An 18,103-nucleotide genomic window follows, 5' to 3' on the forward strand; every position below is an offset into this window, starting at 1 on the left:
TCTGCGTTTTGGGGACTGCGCATCAATCCACTTCCCCTTTCAACTTCCGACCGACCAGGGTATGTAACGTAACAAAGAGGTGTGGGCTTCGACAGGTGGGAGGTATTTTGCCAGAAGCGCTTTGTAGGCAATGTAAAAAAGAAAGAAAGCAGTAGAATTGAATACGAACCAAGGTTGAACCGATCACTTTGCCCTTTCCTTTTGGAAGAAAACTTTTCACAAACACGCTTGTAGACAACTGTTGGTACACGCACCCAGCTTGGTAGTGACTGGGGCCTCGCTTCTTCAGCACCGGCTCAGGTTGAGTTGCGCATCTCAGTTGGGCATGCGCAAGACAGGGTACAGTGGCGCTGCCGGGGCGGGCTTGGCATCAACCTCCATAGGCTCAGGAGACTTGAGACGGCTGGCCTCCGGGGATCGAGCCTCCTCCGCAAAGTCCTTGCGGTCGATACGCTCGCGGATGTACTCGCGCAGAGCCTCGATGGTTCGCATGTTCTCGAGCCATTGGTCGTACTTCTCCTCGCGGTCACGAGCGCCCTCACTCATTTCGGAGTCGGAAGAGGCGGACGGAGAACCGATAGAGGAGGCGACAGACTCGGCCTTGGGGGTGGAGAAGCCGGAGGAGTCCTCCCTGATGATGGGGGATCTCGGTGACGAGGGGTTGGCACGCTGGAGCATGCCGCCCGAGTAGCGTCTGCGCTCGTTGCTGTCGAAGCTGGGTCCGAGAGTAGAGGTCGTGGACTGACCGGGGAAGACGGAGCTGACAGCAGGGAGGTTGGGGTACATGACTGAGGATGCGGTCGAGGAGTGTCTTGATTGAGGAGACATGCCGGAAGAAGAGGGGCTGGGCGAGTGACCAGAAGTGTATGACATGGTGCTTGAGGGGGGAGTGACGGCGGGCGTTCCAGTGGAGGAGATTGCGGTGAGCGGCGACGCCATGTGAGCAGCGGAGACGGCGTCGTAGCCGCCGTGGGAGACTGGAATGCCGGCGGCGGAGCCTCTGTGGCCGCCAGGAGGCGAGGGGCTGTTGCGGAGATCGAACGTGTTCTGGCCGTGGATGTGGATTCCTTGGGTGGCCTGGTTCGCGTTTTCGTAGACAGTGCTCTGCATTTGCTCCAGGATCTGATCGATCTGGATCAGATCGTTCTTGGTGCGGGCGTTGGGCATGGGCGGCAGGTAGTACTGCTGGGTCAGAGGGCCAGGACCAGAGGGAGCACCACCGACGTGCTGGTGGTGCTGTACGTGCTGCGGGGGAGGAGCCGCCATGTAGTCGGAGCCAGGCATGGGACCGGCGTGGAGGCCGAGGGCACCGTGGAGGGGGAGAAGGGATCGGCCTACTTGTTGGTAGGAAGTAGGGTCGACCTGGCGGCGCTTGGCGTGTGCAAAGAAGTCGTCGACCATGTCGAAAGCGCGCTTCCGGTTGTCGTAGCCGCCATGATGGCCGATGTACTCAGTTCGGGGAGGGTTCAAGGGTTGTTGGTTGAAGTACAGTCCATAGTTTGTAGATGGTTGGGGAGCATAGTAGCTAGCATGCCCAGCCTGGTGTGCGAAGGCGGCCGAGTTAGTCCTCATGTGGCCATTATGATCATAGTAGCTAGAAGAAGCTGGAGGCACATTAGCCTCTGGTTGGGAGAAAACGAGAGGACATTGGATGCGCAAACTGAGCTGTACATACCTTTGCCAGGCTGCGCCCGATAGCCGTTCATCCCCTGGTCCTGAGGTGATCGACCGACGAGCACCGAGTCATCGGCGTGGGTCTAGGAGTGTGAGCGACGTGCGAGTTCTCTGAGGGAGGAGGCTGATTTACCTTGACGTGCTTCTTCAAGTCCTGAGGGCGCTTGAAAGACTTGCCGCAGAACTCACACTTGTGAGGCTTCAGCGGTACGTGGACGCGGATGTGAGAGGTGATGTGGTCACGCTTCACGGTGGTTGTCCTGCAGGAGTTCCATTGGCAGGTCAGGTTGAGGTTGTTGGTGCTCTTGCGGCCGACATGGCGCTCGCAAATGTGCTCCTGTTCAGTTTGTTATTAACGAGATTCTCATGCTGAGGTCTTATAAGAATGCGACTTACGTAGAGAGCCTCAGGCGTAACGAACTTCAGGTTGCAGCTGTTCCACTTGCAGATGAGGTTGTCGTCGGCGCTGGTGCTGCCGGCGCTCTGAGAAGTGTTGCTGGTGGCTGTGGAGGGAGCGGGAGTGCTGCTCTTGGGGGAGTTGCTCCCCGAAGACTCGTGTTCTTGCTTGGTGGACATGATGTGTGTGAGTTGACCGAGCTAGCTCGGTGAGGAATGCCGGAAGATTAGGTTCGGCCGGTACCCGTTTGGTTGGGACACCGAAAACAAGGTGCGTGGGCGTGGGATGCTGTGTAAGTGGGAGTGGAGTCGAAGTCTGGGCTAAGGCAGGTGGAGGGGCCGATTGCCGAGAACAGGCGAGAAGATACTTGGGATCGATCAAGCAGCTGGAAATGGGAAAAAAGAGACGGTCAGCGATGCTTTATGTTTTTTGCTGACGGTCAAAAGACCAAGAGTTGCTTTCAAGGGGAATTGATCAGGCTGATCTGGGGGCATGGACAGACGGCTTCTCTCTTTATTCATGAATCACATTTCCTCTCCGCTCTTCCTACCCTCCCAAGAGCCTTGGCGAGTCTTGGCAAAGTCTTGGCGACAGGGGCTTGTGAGACCAGCTGACTTGTGATTGGACGGTGGTGGCGAGGCCTTCCGAGCTGATGTCGCGGAAGATGGGGGGAGACAATGGAGCTTTATGCTGCGTCCGAGTGTCCGAGAATTGGCACAGTAGGCTGGCCCGGCTGATACTAACTCTGACGCTGCAGAAATGGCGTCAAGAGTGGTAGATGAGGCTGCTGCCACAGTTACCTGGTCTGTTTCGACACGGTCGGCGCACGCTGACTCCGCAAGTCACTCGCCAACACCGCAACATCCGGGCGCATACGATGCCAAGACCTTTGGCTGTCTTGGGAGTCTTGGCAAATCTCCATTTTTCACTCTTCTCCCTTCGCCGAGATCTTGGCATTCGTCCTTGGCGCGCATTGCTTCATCCTGCGAGCACCCGTTTTCCATTCGTGTTGGTCAATAGCTCGCCATCAGCTGATGACCGCAAGCGCGGCGTTTGGTTTCTTCATTTGCGCGGCGGCCGTTGTGGTTTCCCATGTTTCCGTGTCGCTACCGTTGAGAGTAGAGTCGCCATGGCCACGGCCACGGCCACGGTTCTTGGTCGCGTTCATCGGCAGCAGGTTCCATCATGGTCGAAGCTTTTTTGGCAGTGATTATTTCTGTTTGTGTCGTCTGAAATTCAAAAGAGGCCTGCGACCGTCTCAGATGGAGAGATGCTGTTTCCAGCCAAGTACGGCGCACTGGAGCCGAGTATTTTTGGGGCCCTTGGGTGTGACCACCCGGGACAGGGCCACCCCCAAGAAACAGAGGCACGGGGCGGGTATCGAATACATGCCTCTAGGTACTGCCGCACAGCTGATGTCACTGCCGCCAGAGCGTCCTTCCGTCGTACCCAAGTACACTCTGCCCAGGGTACAACAAGTGGAAAGATAGGACGACTGACAGGAGGCTTGGGGGGCAACATGGGAGTGCCAGCACGATTGACAGGGAAGGGGCCGATGAGGAGGAGGAGGGATAAGCGTGACAAGCCTTCCTTCCCAAGAAACCCAAGAAGCACCAAGAACACCAAGAGAATGCTCAAAACACGGGGCCTCCGGGCGCACGGCGCTAGCATCTGTTAAACGCATAGTCTTCATACCCCCCATAACTCCATAATAACGTAATCGTAGTGGGACCACCGCGAACGGGATGCAGCTGCAGCCAGCCCGTCATCGGTCTTCACAGTAAGTGATGGAGACACCTGGGCTGCCAATGTGCTTAACCGAGCAGCCCTTCCGTTCCCCACCTCCCCTTTTCGACTCAACCTCCTCGATAAGCAGGGTTCGCTGGGCCTGCTGTGGACAGGTGACTTTCGGTTTCTGGCAAGCCAAGTGCGAGAAAAGAAGCTTTCCGCTCCTCTCTTCTTGGCCTCTCCGCCGCAGCCAAGACCGCCAAGCTCTTAGCGCCAAGGGCTACGCGCAAGCCAAAAGACTCTCGCCTGTTGTGCCCCCTCTTCTTTACCTCATGGCGATACTGTCGTCTGTTGGAATTGGTCCAGCAGAGGCCGTTGAACCGGCTCGTCCTGAGAGTGTTGCGCAATACCGCCAGTTGTGGCCCACGCAAGGAAGCCGATGTCCCGGCTGTTTTTATCGCCTTTATTTTACGTGCATTCGGTGTGAGATGGGTGGACTCTGCCAAGACCACGAGGAAGCCTTGTTGAGTGCGAGATTGAGACTGAGGTGGTGGTGGTGCGCAGCACTCGGGGTCCGACGATGTACCTCACTGCCTTTGTATCTTCGTACCTTGCACCCGGTACGTACCCTTACTCAATCTGGCTGGCAACTCTGATGAATGCCAAACCGCAGCGTCAATTCTGGTGCCGGCAGGTACAGTGTGCGACCCGACCTCCAACCAACCCGACCCCTTCCCTGGAAGCTCCCCCTCATTTTGTCTGCCCAACGGGTTTCTTGCCGCACTGCGCTGCACCGGCAGCGTTTCCCACCTTTTTTGCCTTTTGGCAATTTGGCTCTCGTTGTCGGATTTGCCCATCGAGCATCGAGCATCCAACCCACCGATATCGATTCTGCGCATCGCACACACACACCCAGCAAATTAACGCACCGGCACAGCCTCCACGATCCCGAACGATTGTTATCCCGTCTGTACCTTAAAACATGGATCCAACGTGCCCGTGCCGTCGCCATCAACGCCAACGCCCGTCTTTACTCAGATGGGCGGGTCGGTCGACCTTGGCAGTTCGACCCACGCTGACGGTACGCCAACCGGTGTCAGAATCGTCACTTGGATGTCTCCGTCGCTGTCGCTTTCGCCAGGCGTTCCGTCGGGCGTCGTGTTGATCTCCCTTCCTCCGCTGTTACTGGTACCTGCTATTGGCACTGGATATCTCCTGCCTTCCAACCGCGCCAAGCTTCAACAAGAGAGACACGAACCACCCAAGCATCGCCAACCCGTCTCACAAACCATGCCATCGCATCATCTGTCCATCGCCATTCCCCCGCGCAGAGACGGGACACGTACTGCTACCAGCACCATGCGTCGTTGCAGACTGCAGACGCTGCAGCTTTGCTTGGCTTCGCTACAAACCACCAGCCAGAACTCACAATTTGCCGCTTCATCGCCCAGCCAGAGGAAAGCTGGGCAAAGGCTGGGCAGGCTCGGCAACCTGGGCGGTCTTGGCTGCAGATACCAAGCACCTTCAGCTTGTATTCTGCGGCACGGTGACAGGGCACCTTACGCGATGCTTTGCATCCCCAGTTTGACTCTGGACTAAGGACGGACAATCTGGCCAGTCTCGCGGTCCTTGAGTCTCTTACCTTGTTGCGGCCGCCGACTCGACTTGCGATTGAGGCTGTGCAAGTATGCCAAGACCTACGAGGAAGGTCGGTTTCGACTTGGGTTCAACCTTCGCCCGTTTAGTTCGGCCTTCAGGGGGGGACCACCACCGCCGCCTCGCCAGTCAGCATACATGCAATCAAAACGAGGCCTATAATCAGTCTTGGCACTGCGAGCTCTCTCCATGTCTGGCCGCCACTTACATTTCATTTGCGCGATTTGTGAGTTTGTTTGGGCCGTCTCAACCTCGAAGCCCCGATCCCCGTCAATCATCACTTTGACTTCTTCTATCCGCATTGGTCGGTGTTTGTCCCACGTTGGATGCCTCCTTGCGCTCACCACCACGGCAGTCTCTAGTCGCTGACAAGACCCCGAGAATTTAAGGTTCAAGTACACTCCTTGTGCAGGACGAGCATGTCATTGGCTACTCTGTACGCCGCGGGATTGCTCGCCACAGCCTGGCATGCCATCCTGCGGAATCATACCAAGCTTTCAAGTTGAGGTCTAGGCGAAGTGAAGGGACAAGCACGCACCCGCCCTCGTGCTCCGTGGCAACACCATTTGCGTCGATACAATCACCTGGTGACTGGCAGTTCCTGTCCGGCACAGCATCGACAGCCACCTCACATAGACTGGAACTCGCCGCGTTTGGTCGCAGTCATTCCGGGCGCTCATCAGGCCATCGTTTGCTGCCCCAGACGATCGCGACGGACCCCGGCAGTTTAAGCACGGGATGGGCCACCGAAAGCCCAAATGCGGAGGTTCGAATGGGGTGGCACATGTTCGGACGCCAGGCCGAACTTAGGAAGGACTCTGCAGGCGGTGCTGGCAGACCAAGAGGGGGATCACCGCATTGCTGGCTCGGCGGGAGCAAGCCAAGATGCCAGTAGGGATTATTGCGCTGTGGGTTCTGCTCCATTTTCATGGAACCCATGCGCTCTTGGCCTTCTCTCACGAGCTCCAGGCTTTCGAAGACTCTTTCCAAGAAGAGCCAATCCCAGACTGTGAGGTGGGCAGGCAAGGAACGCGCTGTGCATTTGCCCTTGGAAATCTCTCGGCGTCTTGGTCTTCTTGGTCCGTCAGCCTGAGGCTTGAGCGGCTTGGACTCTTGGATTACATCAAGTCTCGGCGCCAATTGGTTCTGGTGGGTTGGCGGGGAGGCCAAGCATCTCATTTCATCCTCCCTTCGGTGCAAATGCTCGGGCACACATCTGCAATAGGAGAGGGTTGAGAGAATGTGGTCACAATTGGTACTGACATGTGTTGTACAGGAGACACGCGATCATGGCGCAACCCTCCGAAAACACTCGAGAAACTCATGCGATCCGCAAGATGTCGACGGAGCTTGCAACTCAAAAGCGGCACAGCCTTGGTCAAGGTCTTGGCTTCATCTTGGCCGGATGAATGTGACAGTCATGAAGAGGAAATCTGGGATCTCTGGAGACTGAAACGGAGAGCGCACTCCGGCACCCGGACCCGACCCTGCCGGCAGACCAGAGCGGATGAACGTCAAGCAATGGGCCGTGCTGTCAATCGGCGATTACCCGCCCTACCGAGCAACCTCGACGACTTGTCTTGCTTGGCGTTTGTCTACCGACCGATAACCTCGACATTCAGCATTGCCAGCTGGGTCGCCAAGGCCTCACTACCATCCAGTCGTCCTACCGCCTCGTATCTTTGGAGGTCCAGTTTTCCCACCTGAGACTTGGTCTAATGCCCGTCGTTACGCCAGCAAGTTGCTGCAGCTAACGTTCGACGATGGCCTCAGAGGTCAACTCGATGGTCGCATTGTTCCTGCGCATTCAACTACTATTGACCAAAAATACTGGTCTCTGGAACAGTTGATGATTCCGTAGGCCTGCGAATGTCGCACAGGGTCATGTTGGCCTTTCCCAGTGGTCCAGTGACACGACGAAAGGACAGCTCCACTTGCAGAAAATAGCTGTAACCTCGAACCCCTTTCTTCTATCGCGGATTTTTGTTTGTTTCCAATTTCCGTTTCCAGCTATTTTTGTTTCTCATCGTCTCCATTCGAGCAGCTGCGATCAACTCTCTGAAATGACCCGGGGGCTCACACCCCATGAGACGCCAAGCATTTGGAGTTGCTTCGCTTTTCTATCGTCCAGCAGGCCTTCTTGCAGGTCTCCGCACCTGCATTACTGAAATTCCCTCAACGAGTGAGGTCAATTTGATCTGCGAGCATGTCGAATCTGGGTTATTCATGGGATCTGCATTCTCCAGGGCCGCCAGCTGGTCTCCCTTGTGCGCCCTGCGTGCTTTTGCGTGAGGCCTCCTGATCAATGACGGTCTTGCCAGAAGACTCAGTGGTGCGCAATTTGCAGGAGAAGGGGAGAAGAAGTGCGATAGTACCAGTAATGGACTCCGGCTCGCTGTTAGTATTGCTCGGGTGGCGAGGCTTGCCTCAGAGTCGACCGCCGTCTGGAGATGACATTCTTGTCGTGGAGGATACTTATTCAAGCCCCGCTTGAGAGGCCGTCCACTTGGCAAGTCTTGAGGAGGACAATGTGTCCTAAATATTAGCACTTCGCGCTATCCCTTCTGCATTGCTGGCCAGTCTTGATCGCAGCTTCGAACAGGAGCACCTTGGCCTTACCACATTCAATCATTTTGGGTCGCTTGCCTAGCTGGACGAGGATAGTGACCTACCAAACACCGGTGACCTTGTGCGGCCGTCTCTTTGTACATGGGACCTGGCTCTCTCCGTATTCTCGAACTGAGGCTATCATCGTCATCCCTTCTCTCTGACTGGCCTCCAACCTAGTGTTCTCGCCCGACGCGTCCGCAACCTCGAGGCGATATTCATCCTGTCTCTAGAACCGTTACGATCCCGATGTACTGCCCCCAAAGTCAATTCAAGACGATGACCAAAGTCAACAGCACATCGTACCTGTGATGTCGCACTCAGAATCCCCCGGGAACAGCTCTCTCTCCGGGGAGGTCGCACAGCCATGCCGCATACCTTGGTTTGGTGCCCGTGTACGACTGAAGCCATCCTCTATGCCACGATTCTTGATGTTTTTGGGAGGTATGCCGTCAATCAAGAAACTCAGCAACTCTTTTTTCGAAGCTCTTCGATCGCGAGTTCTCGTCTTTCAAGCGTCGCCTTCGTCCTCCCTGGGAACATTCTGCCCCGCTGCCACCCCGAGCCCCGCCTACCGGACATCCAAATGAGCACAGCGGCAGTCCGTGTCTCCTTTGGCCTTTGAACACCACATATCTTTGAACGCACGTCGAACGACAACCGCGGTATGCGCAAGGCCCCGATATCACCTTGGTCTCTCGATCGATCCTCTCCTTCATAGAAACCCACGCCCCCGACAGGCTGCCCAGGACGCAGGGCGGTGACGAGACTGGCCGATATTGGAGATATCCTTCCTTCGAACGACGATTGAACCCGTCTGGCATAGAGGCACTGTTGGCGATGGCATTCGAGGCGCAGTCCGGAAGTTCTGATGTCTCCAATGCTCGACGGACGAAAAGGATTGCGCGCAAGACTTGCCAGACGGATGAGATTCACTCCGGCAGGAGAGTGTCACGGCCCGGACCACCTTGCGTGTCCAGCATTACTCTGCGCTGGTGGAGGAAGAAGAGAACTGACTTACATGTCCCGCCAGACGAATATCGCGCCGGTATCCCTTCGTTGCTGACGTCGTCGCCGCATGAAGCTGCTTGGTCAAAGAGGACTTGTCGGCCCTATCTGCGCGATCCATGAGTTGTAGACGGGTGGAGCGCTTTAGCCAGTCTTCTCATGCTCAGAGGAAAGACGATGGAACCTACTCTGATGGCTTTGGTAATATAGCCGCGGCCTGGACAGTTTCGTACTGACGTATGTGCCGCTGTGTCTCGATTGCCGTATCAGCAGAAGGCCCTCTCAGCCCTGGACTTGCCTGTCACTCGTCGCCTCCTTGAAAACCTCCGCGGACATAGGTAGGAATCTTTTTCAAACATCTCGTCAACATCCCACAGTCCCGTTTTCTTGCTTTCGTCTTGACAGTTGACCGTCTACCTACCTGCTGTGCTCGTAGTCGGCGTTGGAAACCCAATGCTCACCGAGCAAGCATGATTAAGTACTGCGCGTTAATGTTGATTGTTTTACCGACTTCCATCAATGGCCCCTGTGTCATTCAAGCTATGACATGGTCGAAATCATACGACAAGCCACTCAGACACATACTTTTCCTTCAGAACAATCACACGAGCACATCACGATGTGCGGCCGGTATGGTATAGGACAGCTAATAATTTTCTTAATACCAGGTAACGCGTCAAATCTGATCCTCCTCTTTTATCTTCGTAGAACTCAAGGACCCAACCCCCTCTCTAAAGCACATACCGGAAGCTAGGCTGCTCAAAGTCCGTCAAATCCAAGAACTCGGTCCCCGTCGCGACGGTCTCGGGCTGCTCAGCCGCCTTCTTATCGCGCCGCTTGTTCTCCCAGATGTTGACGAGCCGGATCGCGACGATAGTGCACGCCGCGAGACCGTACATGATGGCGACCATCAGCTTGCCGTTCTTGTAGTTGGGCGCCTCGTTGGAGCGGAAGGTCTGCGGGCCGATCCAGTTGCCGGCGCCGTAGGCCAGGATCTGCAGGCCGTTGACGGTGGCCTTCTTGGTGTAGCCCAGCGTGTTGTTGGAGATCATGACCATGATCAGGCACCAGCTCGCGCCGGCCGCGCCGATGGAGTAGTACCCCACGAGCAGGCCGGCTTGGTTCGTTAGCGGGAGGGCGATCATGAGGATGCCGCCGACCATGGGGATCAGGATGGCTATGAAGGCGAAGAGGGTGCGGTCGAGGAGGCGGTCGGAGAGGTAGGTGAAGAGGAGTTTGCAGGTGATGTCGACGACGCCGGTGGGCATGTTCAGCAGCAGGGACAGGCGTGAGTTGAAGCCGAAAGAGTTGATGATGATGGAGCCGAAGGCGGTGATGCCGCCGTTGGGGATGTTCATGAGCAGCGAGAAGAGCACATAGAGGTACGTGCGGGGGTCGCGGAAGGCCTCGAAGAACTGGTCCCACTTCCACTTGCGGCTGCCGATGCCCTGGAAGTTGCCGCGGATGCGCTCGATGGAGATTGCCTTTTCGCGGTGGGTGAGGAAGCGGGCGTTGGTCTGGTTGTCGGGCATGAACCACCAGCAGTAGACGCCGGTGATGACGGTGGGGAGGCCGAGGACGAGGTAGAGGACCTTCCAGGTCGCGAGGACGGTGTTGTGGGCCCCGGAGAGGCCGTAGGCGACGGGGCCGAGGGTCAGTAGGGCGACGCCGTTGCAGGAGAGCCAGTAGCCCATGCGCTTGGCCTGCTCGTTCTGCTTGTACCAGGCCGAGGTGAGGATGACGAAGGCCGGGGTGACGGTTGCTTCGAGGGCGCCGAGGAAGAAGCGGACGGAGAGGAGGCCGGCGTAGTTGAAGGCGAAGATGTGGCAGACGAGGACGAGGCCCCAGAGGGTGATGTTGGCAGAGGTGTACTTGCCGAGAGGCAGGGCTCGGAGGAGGTAGGTTGTTGGGAATCTTGAGTGAGTCAGCAAATTGCACGATGTCATTCGACATTCTCTTTGTGTACTTACTCCCAGAGAATGTAACCGGCATAGAAAATGCTCGATGCCCAGCTGTACTGCTGGCTGTGGGGGTCTAGGCCGGTGTCCTCGCGGATGCCCATCAGCGAGGCATAGTTGAGGGATGTCTTGTCGGCGAACTGCAACGCGTAGATCCAGCAGAGTAGGGGCATCAAGGCCCAGTCGATCTTTCGAAGGACAGCGGCCTCCTCTTCAGGGGTAAATTGGACCTGTTCGCCATTGACGAAGGCGAGGGCAGGGTCGACTTCGCCGTGCTTGAGCTTCTCGATGCTGCCATCTTCCAAGTCGGTGTGAGTCCGGATGACGTCGCCGCCATCTGGGTTGGCTGTCTTGTCCTTGTTGTTGGACGACATTATGAAGGGTATTACGTGAAGGCTGGATGAGGATGCGGGATATTCCACCTTTTCGTAAAAGTTTGATTCGGTGATTGATGCTTCCTTGGACTCGAAGAGATGAAGACCCAAGGACAGGATGTAAGTTTCCTGAGTGAAGCAATTGGAAGACCGACGTTGTAAAAGCCCAGCTCAACTCCTTTGAGACAGAACGTGGCAGCTCGAGTCCAGGTTGGAAGCCGTCAGGGAGGCTCGGAGTTTATACGTGTCCCGTCAGTCGGGAAACAGTCACGGTCAAGGCATACCTTTCATCTTGACGCGGACGGGCTGATCACAGTGCATCCGGCAAGGGCTCTCACTCTCTGTGCCTACCCAGGAAGTTGGAATCCATGACTAGATGTCAATGGTTGGCTATCGCGTTAGTCTGGGGCAATGATAGGAGATTTCTGTTTTAGTCTTGGTGCTATCTCCGGGTCCATAGTGTCGAATGCGCGTCGACGGAGCTCCGCCCCCGCATTTTGGGACGTCGCCTCGGCCAACTCTCCGCATTCTTGGGGAGGTGACTGGGATCCCCTATCCTTGTAGATTGCAGCGGAAAGGGGAGCTGTGCATGTGTACATGACTAAAGATATCTTGTCGGTTGAATGGGGTGAAGAAGCTGCCCGAGTGCCGGGTGTAATTATTGATAGTCTCCGACATACAGGCATAGACAAAGGACATAGTTGAGGTTGACTCTCGGACAAGGCCTCCGAAGACTATGATAACATATCCTTCAAGATTAACTCAGCTTGATTTGTTGGGATGGTGGTCTTTTCCACTATTTAGTCGATGTTCCGTTGCCAAGAGAGTCAATTCATTGTCAAAGTTGCAGACTCGGACAGCAATCTTCCAGAATACACAATGACTCTTCGCTTTTCAATTTGACTGTCTGCTATTCTCGTTCCAAAAAGGCAACCCAGCCTCAAGCCGAGCTGCACCGTATACAGACGAGCTATCCAAAGAGTCCCCAGCAAACTCTCGCGCAGCCTCCATGCGGGCTAAAGCCGTCTCAATCGTCGGGATCCGAGTTCCATTCTCCTTGGCAATCCTGATCGCGTGGCCTGCGTCTTTAGTTGCAAGGGTCACGGCAAACCCCGGAGGAGTACCCAATGGCGGCGCATACGCCCCTGTAGTCATGCGCTTGGAGTAGCTCTCGATGACAGGGCCGTACATGTCACTGATAAACTGCTCCATCTGGTGGGTGCCCAGCCCCGTCTTCTCTGCAAAGACTTGAGCCTCTGCTGTCAGCTCCTGAAAGCCAATGACGAAGATGTTACTGTTGTTGAACTTTGGCATTAGCGGCAATCTTTGTCCAAGAATGATAGACATTTCACTCACCCAGATATCTTGAGAAGACTCGACTTGCGGACATCTTCGCCCATGTCGATAATGCTCCTTCCCATGACATCAATAACGTACGGGCGTACCTTCTCCAAAGCTGCGGGTGGTCCAGCCATGGCAAAGATAAGCTTCCCAGCAGCCGCCATCGGGCTGGCGCCGAATACGGGCGAGGAGATGAAAAAGGCACCAGCCTTAGCAAGACGTTCGGAGCATCTCGCCACGGTATCCGGGTGAACGGTTGATGTGTCCACAAATATCTTACCTTCCAACAAAGCGCCGCTCCAAGTACTCAATGCTTTTGAGATCAGGCTCTCCAGGACTTCATCGTTGGAGATCTTTGAAGGGTCAGTTCAGGAAGCGGTCGTAGTAGACAGTGCGTAGTACCATTGTGAAGATAATTGTGGACTTGAGGACAAGCGTTTCAAAGTCCCGTTCCGGTAACCCTCCAACCTCTCGGAGGGCGTCGCCTCGGGACAGCGTCCGGTTGCTGTACCGAAGTGGCGGTAGACCATTGGCTGCAAGGTGGTTATGGAGGTTCAGCGCCATGCCGATACCCATGGACCCCAGGCCATACTAGATGATACGTGAGCATGGAGCAGTGATAAGAGCCAGGGCCTATGAGATTACCCATCCAAAACTCTCTGTTTCCGGCATCTTGCTTGGCGGTGGTCGATATCCACGGGGCTTGATTCTTATCGGATAACAAAACGAAGGCGATTCAGATATTCTGGTGGCTTAGACGAATGGAAAGTGTCTCGGCGGGTTCGGAATGTCACAGGTTGGTTGCAAGTGACCTCTTGATCGTCTCTTTGTAGTGCAAGATATACAGCTCAAGATTGCGGAGGCGGCGGCGGCGGAGCTCCGCTGGGCCCATCTCAGCGCGTCCCAATCCCCCTGACCTTGACCCCAGCGCGCTTCACTCCGCGCCCCTTAACTCGTAAGCCATGCCGCCAGCCGAGATAATCTCCTCCAACACCGTCGTCATGAAGGATCCCATGGACCACACCGGCCTATCCTTCCAGAACTGCAACACCGTCTCCATGAAGCGTGCCTCGCTGTCGTCCGAGGTCATTCCCAATGCGGTAGTCTCCCGAGCCGGCCTCGAGAGGCGTCGGGTCTGCGATTCGAGTTCCTCCGGAGAACTAATCACTTCCAGGATAGAGTTGAAGACTATTGTTGAGGCCTCGAAGCGGCTGCGAACTGTCGTTTGAGACCCTGCTTTTCGGCGCATCTCTCCGGTTGCCCAGCGCAGTAATCTCCAGATGGCTAGGAGGATTCTGTACGTGGCCACCGTAGCCCATGGTACCTCACGCAAGGGGTCTTGCTTATCGAGGTTCGTGACGCTGGAGAGAACATCCATGAGGTCGTCAAGGAAAACCAGCATGCCGTCGTCCCCGGAATTGTAGCGGAGAAGGTTTTGTAATGATCTTCGAGCGCCGACTTGAAGACCTAACGTGAGATGTGTGGCAGTCGTAAGGCCGGCTACCACACTGTTCTCAACGATGCCACCAATTAATAGGTCATCTGGCTTGCAGAGAGCGAGTTTCACAGACAGAGCTATCCGATCTGCAAACTTCAAGATGTGCCAGTTGGAGCTGTTTGCCTGTGCGAGCTGCGCTGTTATGATCTCAGCTGCGTATCGCAACGCTGCGCTGACCTGCCTGTTTTGTGATTGTGTGAGAATGTGGAAAGCATTTGGATCGGCCAGGGCGGGCGGCATTTGATAATAACACCTCGTAAACTCCCTGACGAGACTCTCCAAGCTAGTAAGAATGAAAATAGCTGCCATAGTGGAAGCCTTTAGTGCCGCTAATAATTGAGGACTTGGGGTATCAGTCATGAGCGATTGGATGGCCAAATTCAGTGATTTCGTCGTGGGGCACGGGATGCCGGACGCATCGCCTGACCGAGTCAAGTAGAGGGTACGGGGTTCATCACCGAGCCTCTGAGCCCAGCTCAATGAAGTATCCGCTTCCCACAGAGCACCAGGGAGGGGGAGCTCCCAGTCAAGCTCGATTGGTGTGGTCAGGGGGCGTATGTTGCAGGGGGAGAAGATATGGGAGTCTAGGAAAAGTATGGTGTACATGCAAAGCTTCATAGACTCAGACTCCACGTAGGACATCCAGTGGTCATGAAGCGTTTGCTCTTCGCCGTCATGGAATCTTGTAGTAGATGTGAAGACGCTTTGTCGTAAAAGACCCAAGTCTCGGGCGGCCTGATATTTTTAATGAAGTATTAGCCAATAAAGATTTTGCAGGCTGTGAATGAGAAAGGGGAACGAAGAGAGGCTACGTACATCCACCACCCAACGCAGCATCTTTTTTGCTTTATCAAAGTGGGTTGCATTGCCTGTGAAGGCGCCGTAGATGATGTGCAGAAGCCAGGCTTGCATGACCCACGTTCTTCGGATTTCTCTCCAGTCTGTCTCCACCTGCAACACATATCAATGTTGGATCATGAAATGTCGAGTGGTTGGCTTACTAGTCGCCAAAGTTCTTCTTGGCCGTCTTGCCACAAAGTTTGACTTCGCCGTAGCACAAAGTCTGCGTCTTCTTCAGAGGAATGTCTCGGCCTTGAATACAGAATACCAATGGCAACAAGAATCTGTTTTGACAATTTAGGCATGTCTCTCCTTACACTCTGGCGATGAAGCAGCGGAAATGACGGGTGAAAGCTTTCGAAATAAGCCGCAATGAAACTTTCTGAGTGATTCATCATAAATCTGTGTCGTCAATCTCAGTCAGCCTATATGCCCCAGTCAGAGGTAAGTGTTTCATTAAGACTTACTCTGATGAAAGTATGTCCTGAGACACGGTCCCTTCACCGGTTTCTTGCGAGCTATCATGATATGTCTCATCATTCATAGCAACGGTTGTGTCCACAGAAGCATTCGCTTCAGGCGAATCGTCCACGTCTGGACCGTTTGACGATAGTGCGGTCTCATCGACGACCGACTCCGTCTGCTCTGGCTCACCCTCTGCACCAGGTACCGTCAGGACGCGTCCGAAGGCGCCGCGACATCTCTCAGAGTGACGTTTACAGACGTCTTTCCTAGTGAATCGCGCGCGACATGTATAGCACTTAAATGGTCTGCGGCTGTCGCTTCCGTGCCCTGCCGATATTCAGTATCATCATGCAAGAAAAGGGGGTTACGAGTGGGACTCACTTGAGCGCTTGTGCCGTTCGAGATTTTCCTACGGAATCTATCAGTATGACTTTTCATTGGAAAAATTGGTAACTCACGTTTCGGGTAAAAGTTTGGGAGCATTCTGTGCAGGTGAACGGCCTAGAGAGCTCCATCTTGGGTGTGGATTTGGCGACGTGATGCAGAAGTAGACATTGATGGGGATCAGAGAAAGCGAATCAAAGATGCATAAGATCTGTGCGGAATGATCGGTTATGTTATTACACGAAAGTATACCCCGGTTGTTGCATATACCTACTTGTGCGTGCACATCCGTTGAAGCCAGCTGAGCGGAAGGGCAGTATATCTTACTTATCGAATGTGTAAATTGAGGAAATCATACTTGTGCAATTAGAAGGCTATAAAAACAAGCTAATATGCTGAACTGTCCGCCCTATCATTTCGCGATGGGGATAGATCTCAGTGCCCGAAACCGGGGTAGTTGTGAGTTTAAAGCGACCGTCAACGAGGGATTCAGATGAGGCCTCGAAGAATAGAATTGAAATAGCAAATGTTTCGCCGAAATCTCACAGTTTCCACTGAGGGATATGGCTCTCAGAAGGCAACCCAAATGACCAGGTGTTGCCGCTACTCAGCCGTGATATTGTCAGGGAGCTTGCCCTCAGGGAAAGCCCTGATCATTACACCTACGGCAGGGTCATCGAACGCCGTTGTCTGCCCCATGACCTTACCATTGAATGTGCAGAAATCCATGATCCTACCAGCACTTCGAGCAACCCCTGCACTATGTAGAGGTCAGCTTTCTGCATTTGCTGATCCAGCGTGTGATGCATGAGATTCTTACCAAGACGGAGCGTTTATAGACAGCTCATCAATTTTTCTCCATCCGATGATGAAGTCTGGCCCCGATTGGCAGTAGCTTGTGACCTGTTGTGTATAGCAAGGCTTGTTCCCGATCCGGGCTAAATGCTCAATGCAAAATACGACGTTGGAAACCTATTTAGGCTCAAGTCAGACTTTTTCTTTATTATTGATGAGTCGCGGGGTCTCTTACCACCGAAAGCTGTCTCGGATATGTGTTGCATTGGACGCCTTCAAGGCCAATCCCGACTGTTGAGGCCTCGTCGGTCTTCAAGCCCTTTTCGCCAGGCTTGGTGCTCTTGACAACTTTGCGAACCTGAAGCAGACTTCTCCTAAGAACTTTCAGGACAGGAGACTTCCTGCGTTGTAAGTCTGGCTGCTCGACGCCTTTCCCGCGACTCATTGGAGTCCGAATGGCGGCGGCGATAGCCTCGTCAGATGACAAGTGGGTTCCATTGGGATTTGTGCTGATGCCATCGATCCATGACTCGAATGAGAATAGGTCTTGCGAAGGACTTGATGGTGGGCTTGTTAGGAGAGCATTCGTTTTGCTTACATCTACCCTTGGCGCGGCGGTGACCATTGGGACGACTGCCAGGACGGCAAGCGCCAAATACAATGATTGAAACATTGCAGTCGGGATGAAGGTTAAAGTAGCGATAGGACTGGCTTGGTAAACGAGAGTGATGATGTGTAGGAGTTCCGCTGGTGTATGGCTGCACGTCCACGAATATTATATAAACACTTCCAGTTAAAAAAAGACTCTGAACCGAACTCAGCGGTATGTGCTTTTGCCTGTATTCAGCCCTTCCCTTTTCTCCCTTACCACAGTTGCTCTTTGACATCCCCATCCAACAACTTCGCAATTGGTCTGAGCAAAAAAGCAACTGCTCCATTGTCGACGAATGCAGCAGACTCGCCAAAATTTGCGTTGTTGAAAACATGCCATGCGTACAAAGAGTCCTCAAATTGACTACCACTAAATGGCCTTCGATCGTGTGGCCGACAGCTTTGGGTAAATGCTCCCTAATCATGTCACACAACGCTTAGACATCCGCCTACACGTGTGAGTTTAGCATTGTCTTGTCGGCTTTCGCAGTGGATAAAACGAAGGATTTGTGACAAAGAAGTTCTATCCTGACGAGGGGTCAGGAGAATGAGACATTCTTCTCCGTATCTATTTAGCATAGACTCGCTCGCATAAGACTAAACCATGAGTGATGAAGCGTACTGAAAGTCTTGGAGTTTAGAAGGAGATGAGTGGTGACATGCAATCATGAAGTAGACATCGATGCCAAATTCAAATTTAGCATGTCCTAACGAACACCAATTTCAG

The 18,103-nt window shown here is 54.3% G+C and overlaps 5 protein-coding genes across 5 annotated transcripts; all 5 read right to left on the reverse strand.

Moving 5' to 3' along the window:
- Window positions 1–315: 315 nt before the first annotated feature.
- GCG54_00007893 (pH-response transcription factor pacC) lies at window positions 316–2,250 on the reverse strand (the record flags this gene model as incomplete). Its single annotated transcript, XM_045407868.1, has 4 exons — window positions 316–1,604; window positions 1,676–1,757; window positions 1,808–2,011; window positions 2,071–2,250. The coding sequence occupies 4 exons, from the start codon at window positions 2,248–2,250 to the stop codon at window positions 316–318; spliced, it is 1,755 nt and encodes a 584-aa protein (XP_045263257.1).
- A 7,551-nt stretch (window positions 2,251–9,801) lies between these two features.
- GCG54_00007894 (putative transporter) lies at window positions 9,802–11,402 on the reverse strand (the record flags this gene model as incomplete). Its single annotated transcript, XM_045407869.1, has 2 exons — window positions 9,802–10,984; window positions 11,041–11,402. 2 exons carry the CDS (start codon window positions 11,400–11,402, stop codon window positions 9,802–9,804), a joined length of 1,545 nt encoding a protein of 514 aa, XP_045263258.1.
- An 894-nt stretch (window positions 11,403–12,296) lies between these two features.
- GCG54_00007895 (uncharacterized protein) lies at window positions 12,297–13,415 on the reverse strand (the record flags this gene model as incomplete). Its single annotated transcript, XM_045407870.1, has 4 exons — window positions 12,297–12,696; window positions 12,759–13,096; window positions 13,146–13,334; window positions 13,389–13,415. 4 exons carry the CDS (start codon window positions 13,413–13,415, stop codon window positions 12,297–12,299), a joined length of 954 nt encoding a protein of 317 aa, XP_045263259.1.
- A 262-nt stretch (window positions 13,416–13,677) lies between these two features.
- Window positions 13,678–16,061, reverse strand: GCG54_00007896 (uncharacterized protein; the record flags this gene model as incomplete). The annotated part of the gene is made up of 6 exons (XM_045407871.1): window positions 13,678–14,976; window positions 15,058–15,192; window positions 15,243–15,483; window positions 15,549–15,873; window positions 15,928–15,955; window positions 16,005–16,061. 6 exons carry the CDS (start codon window positions 16,059–16,061, stop codon window positions 13,678–13,680), a joined length of 2,085 nt encoding a protein of 694 aa, XP_045263260.1.
- A 472-nt stretch (window positions 16,062–16,533) lies between these two features.
- Window positions 16,534–17,398, reverse strand: GCG54_00007897 (uncharacterized protein; the record flags this gene model as incomplete). Its single annotated transcript, XM_045407872.1, has 3 exons — window positions 16,534–16,690; window positions 16,751–16,902; window positions 16,961–17,398. The coding sequence occupies 3 exons, from the start codon at window positions 17,396–17,398 to the stop codon at window positions 16,534–16,536; spliced, it is 747 nt and encodes a 248-aa protein (XP_045263261.1).
- Between the last annotated feature and the right edge of the window lie 705 nt (window positions 17,399–18,103).

This window comes from Colletotrichum gloeosporioides, assembly GCF_011800055.1.
Source record: "Colletotrichum gloeosporioides strain Lc1 chromosome Unknown consensus_51, whole genome shotgun sequence".
NCBI classification, from domain to species: Eukaryota; Fungi; Ascomycota; class Sordariomycetes; order Glomerellales; family Glomerellaceae; genus Colletotrichum; species Colletotrichum gloeosporioides.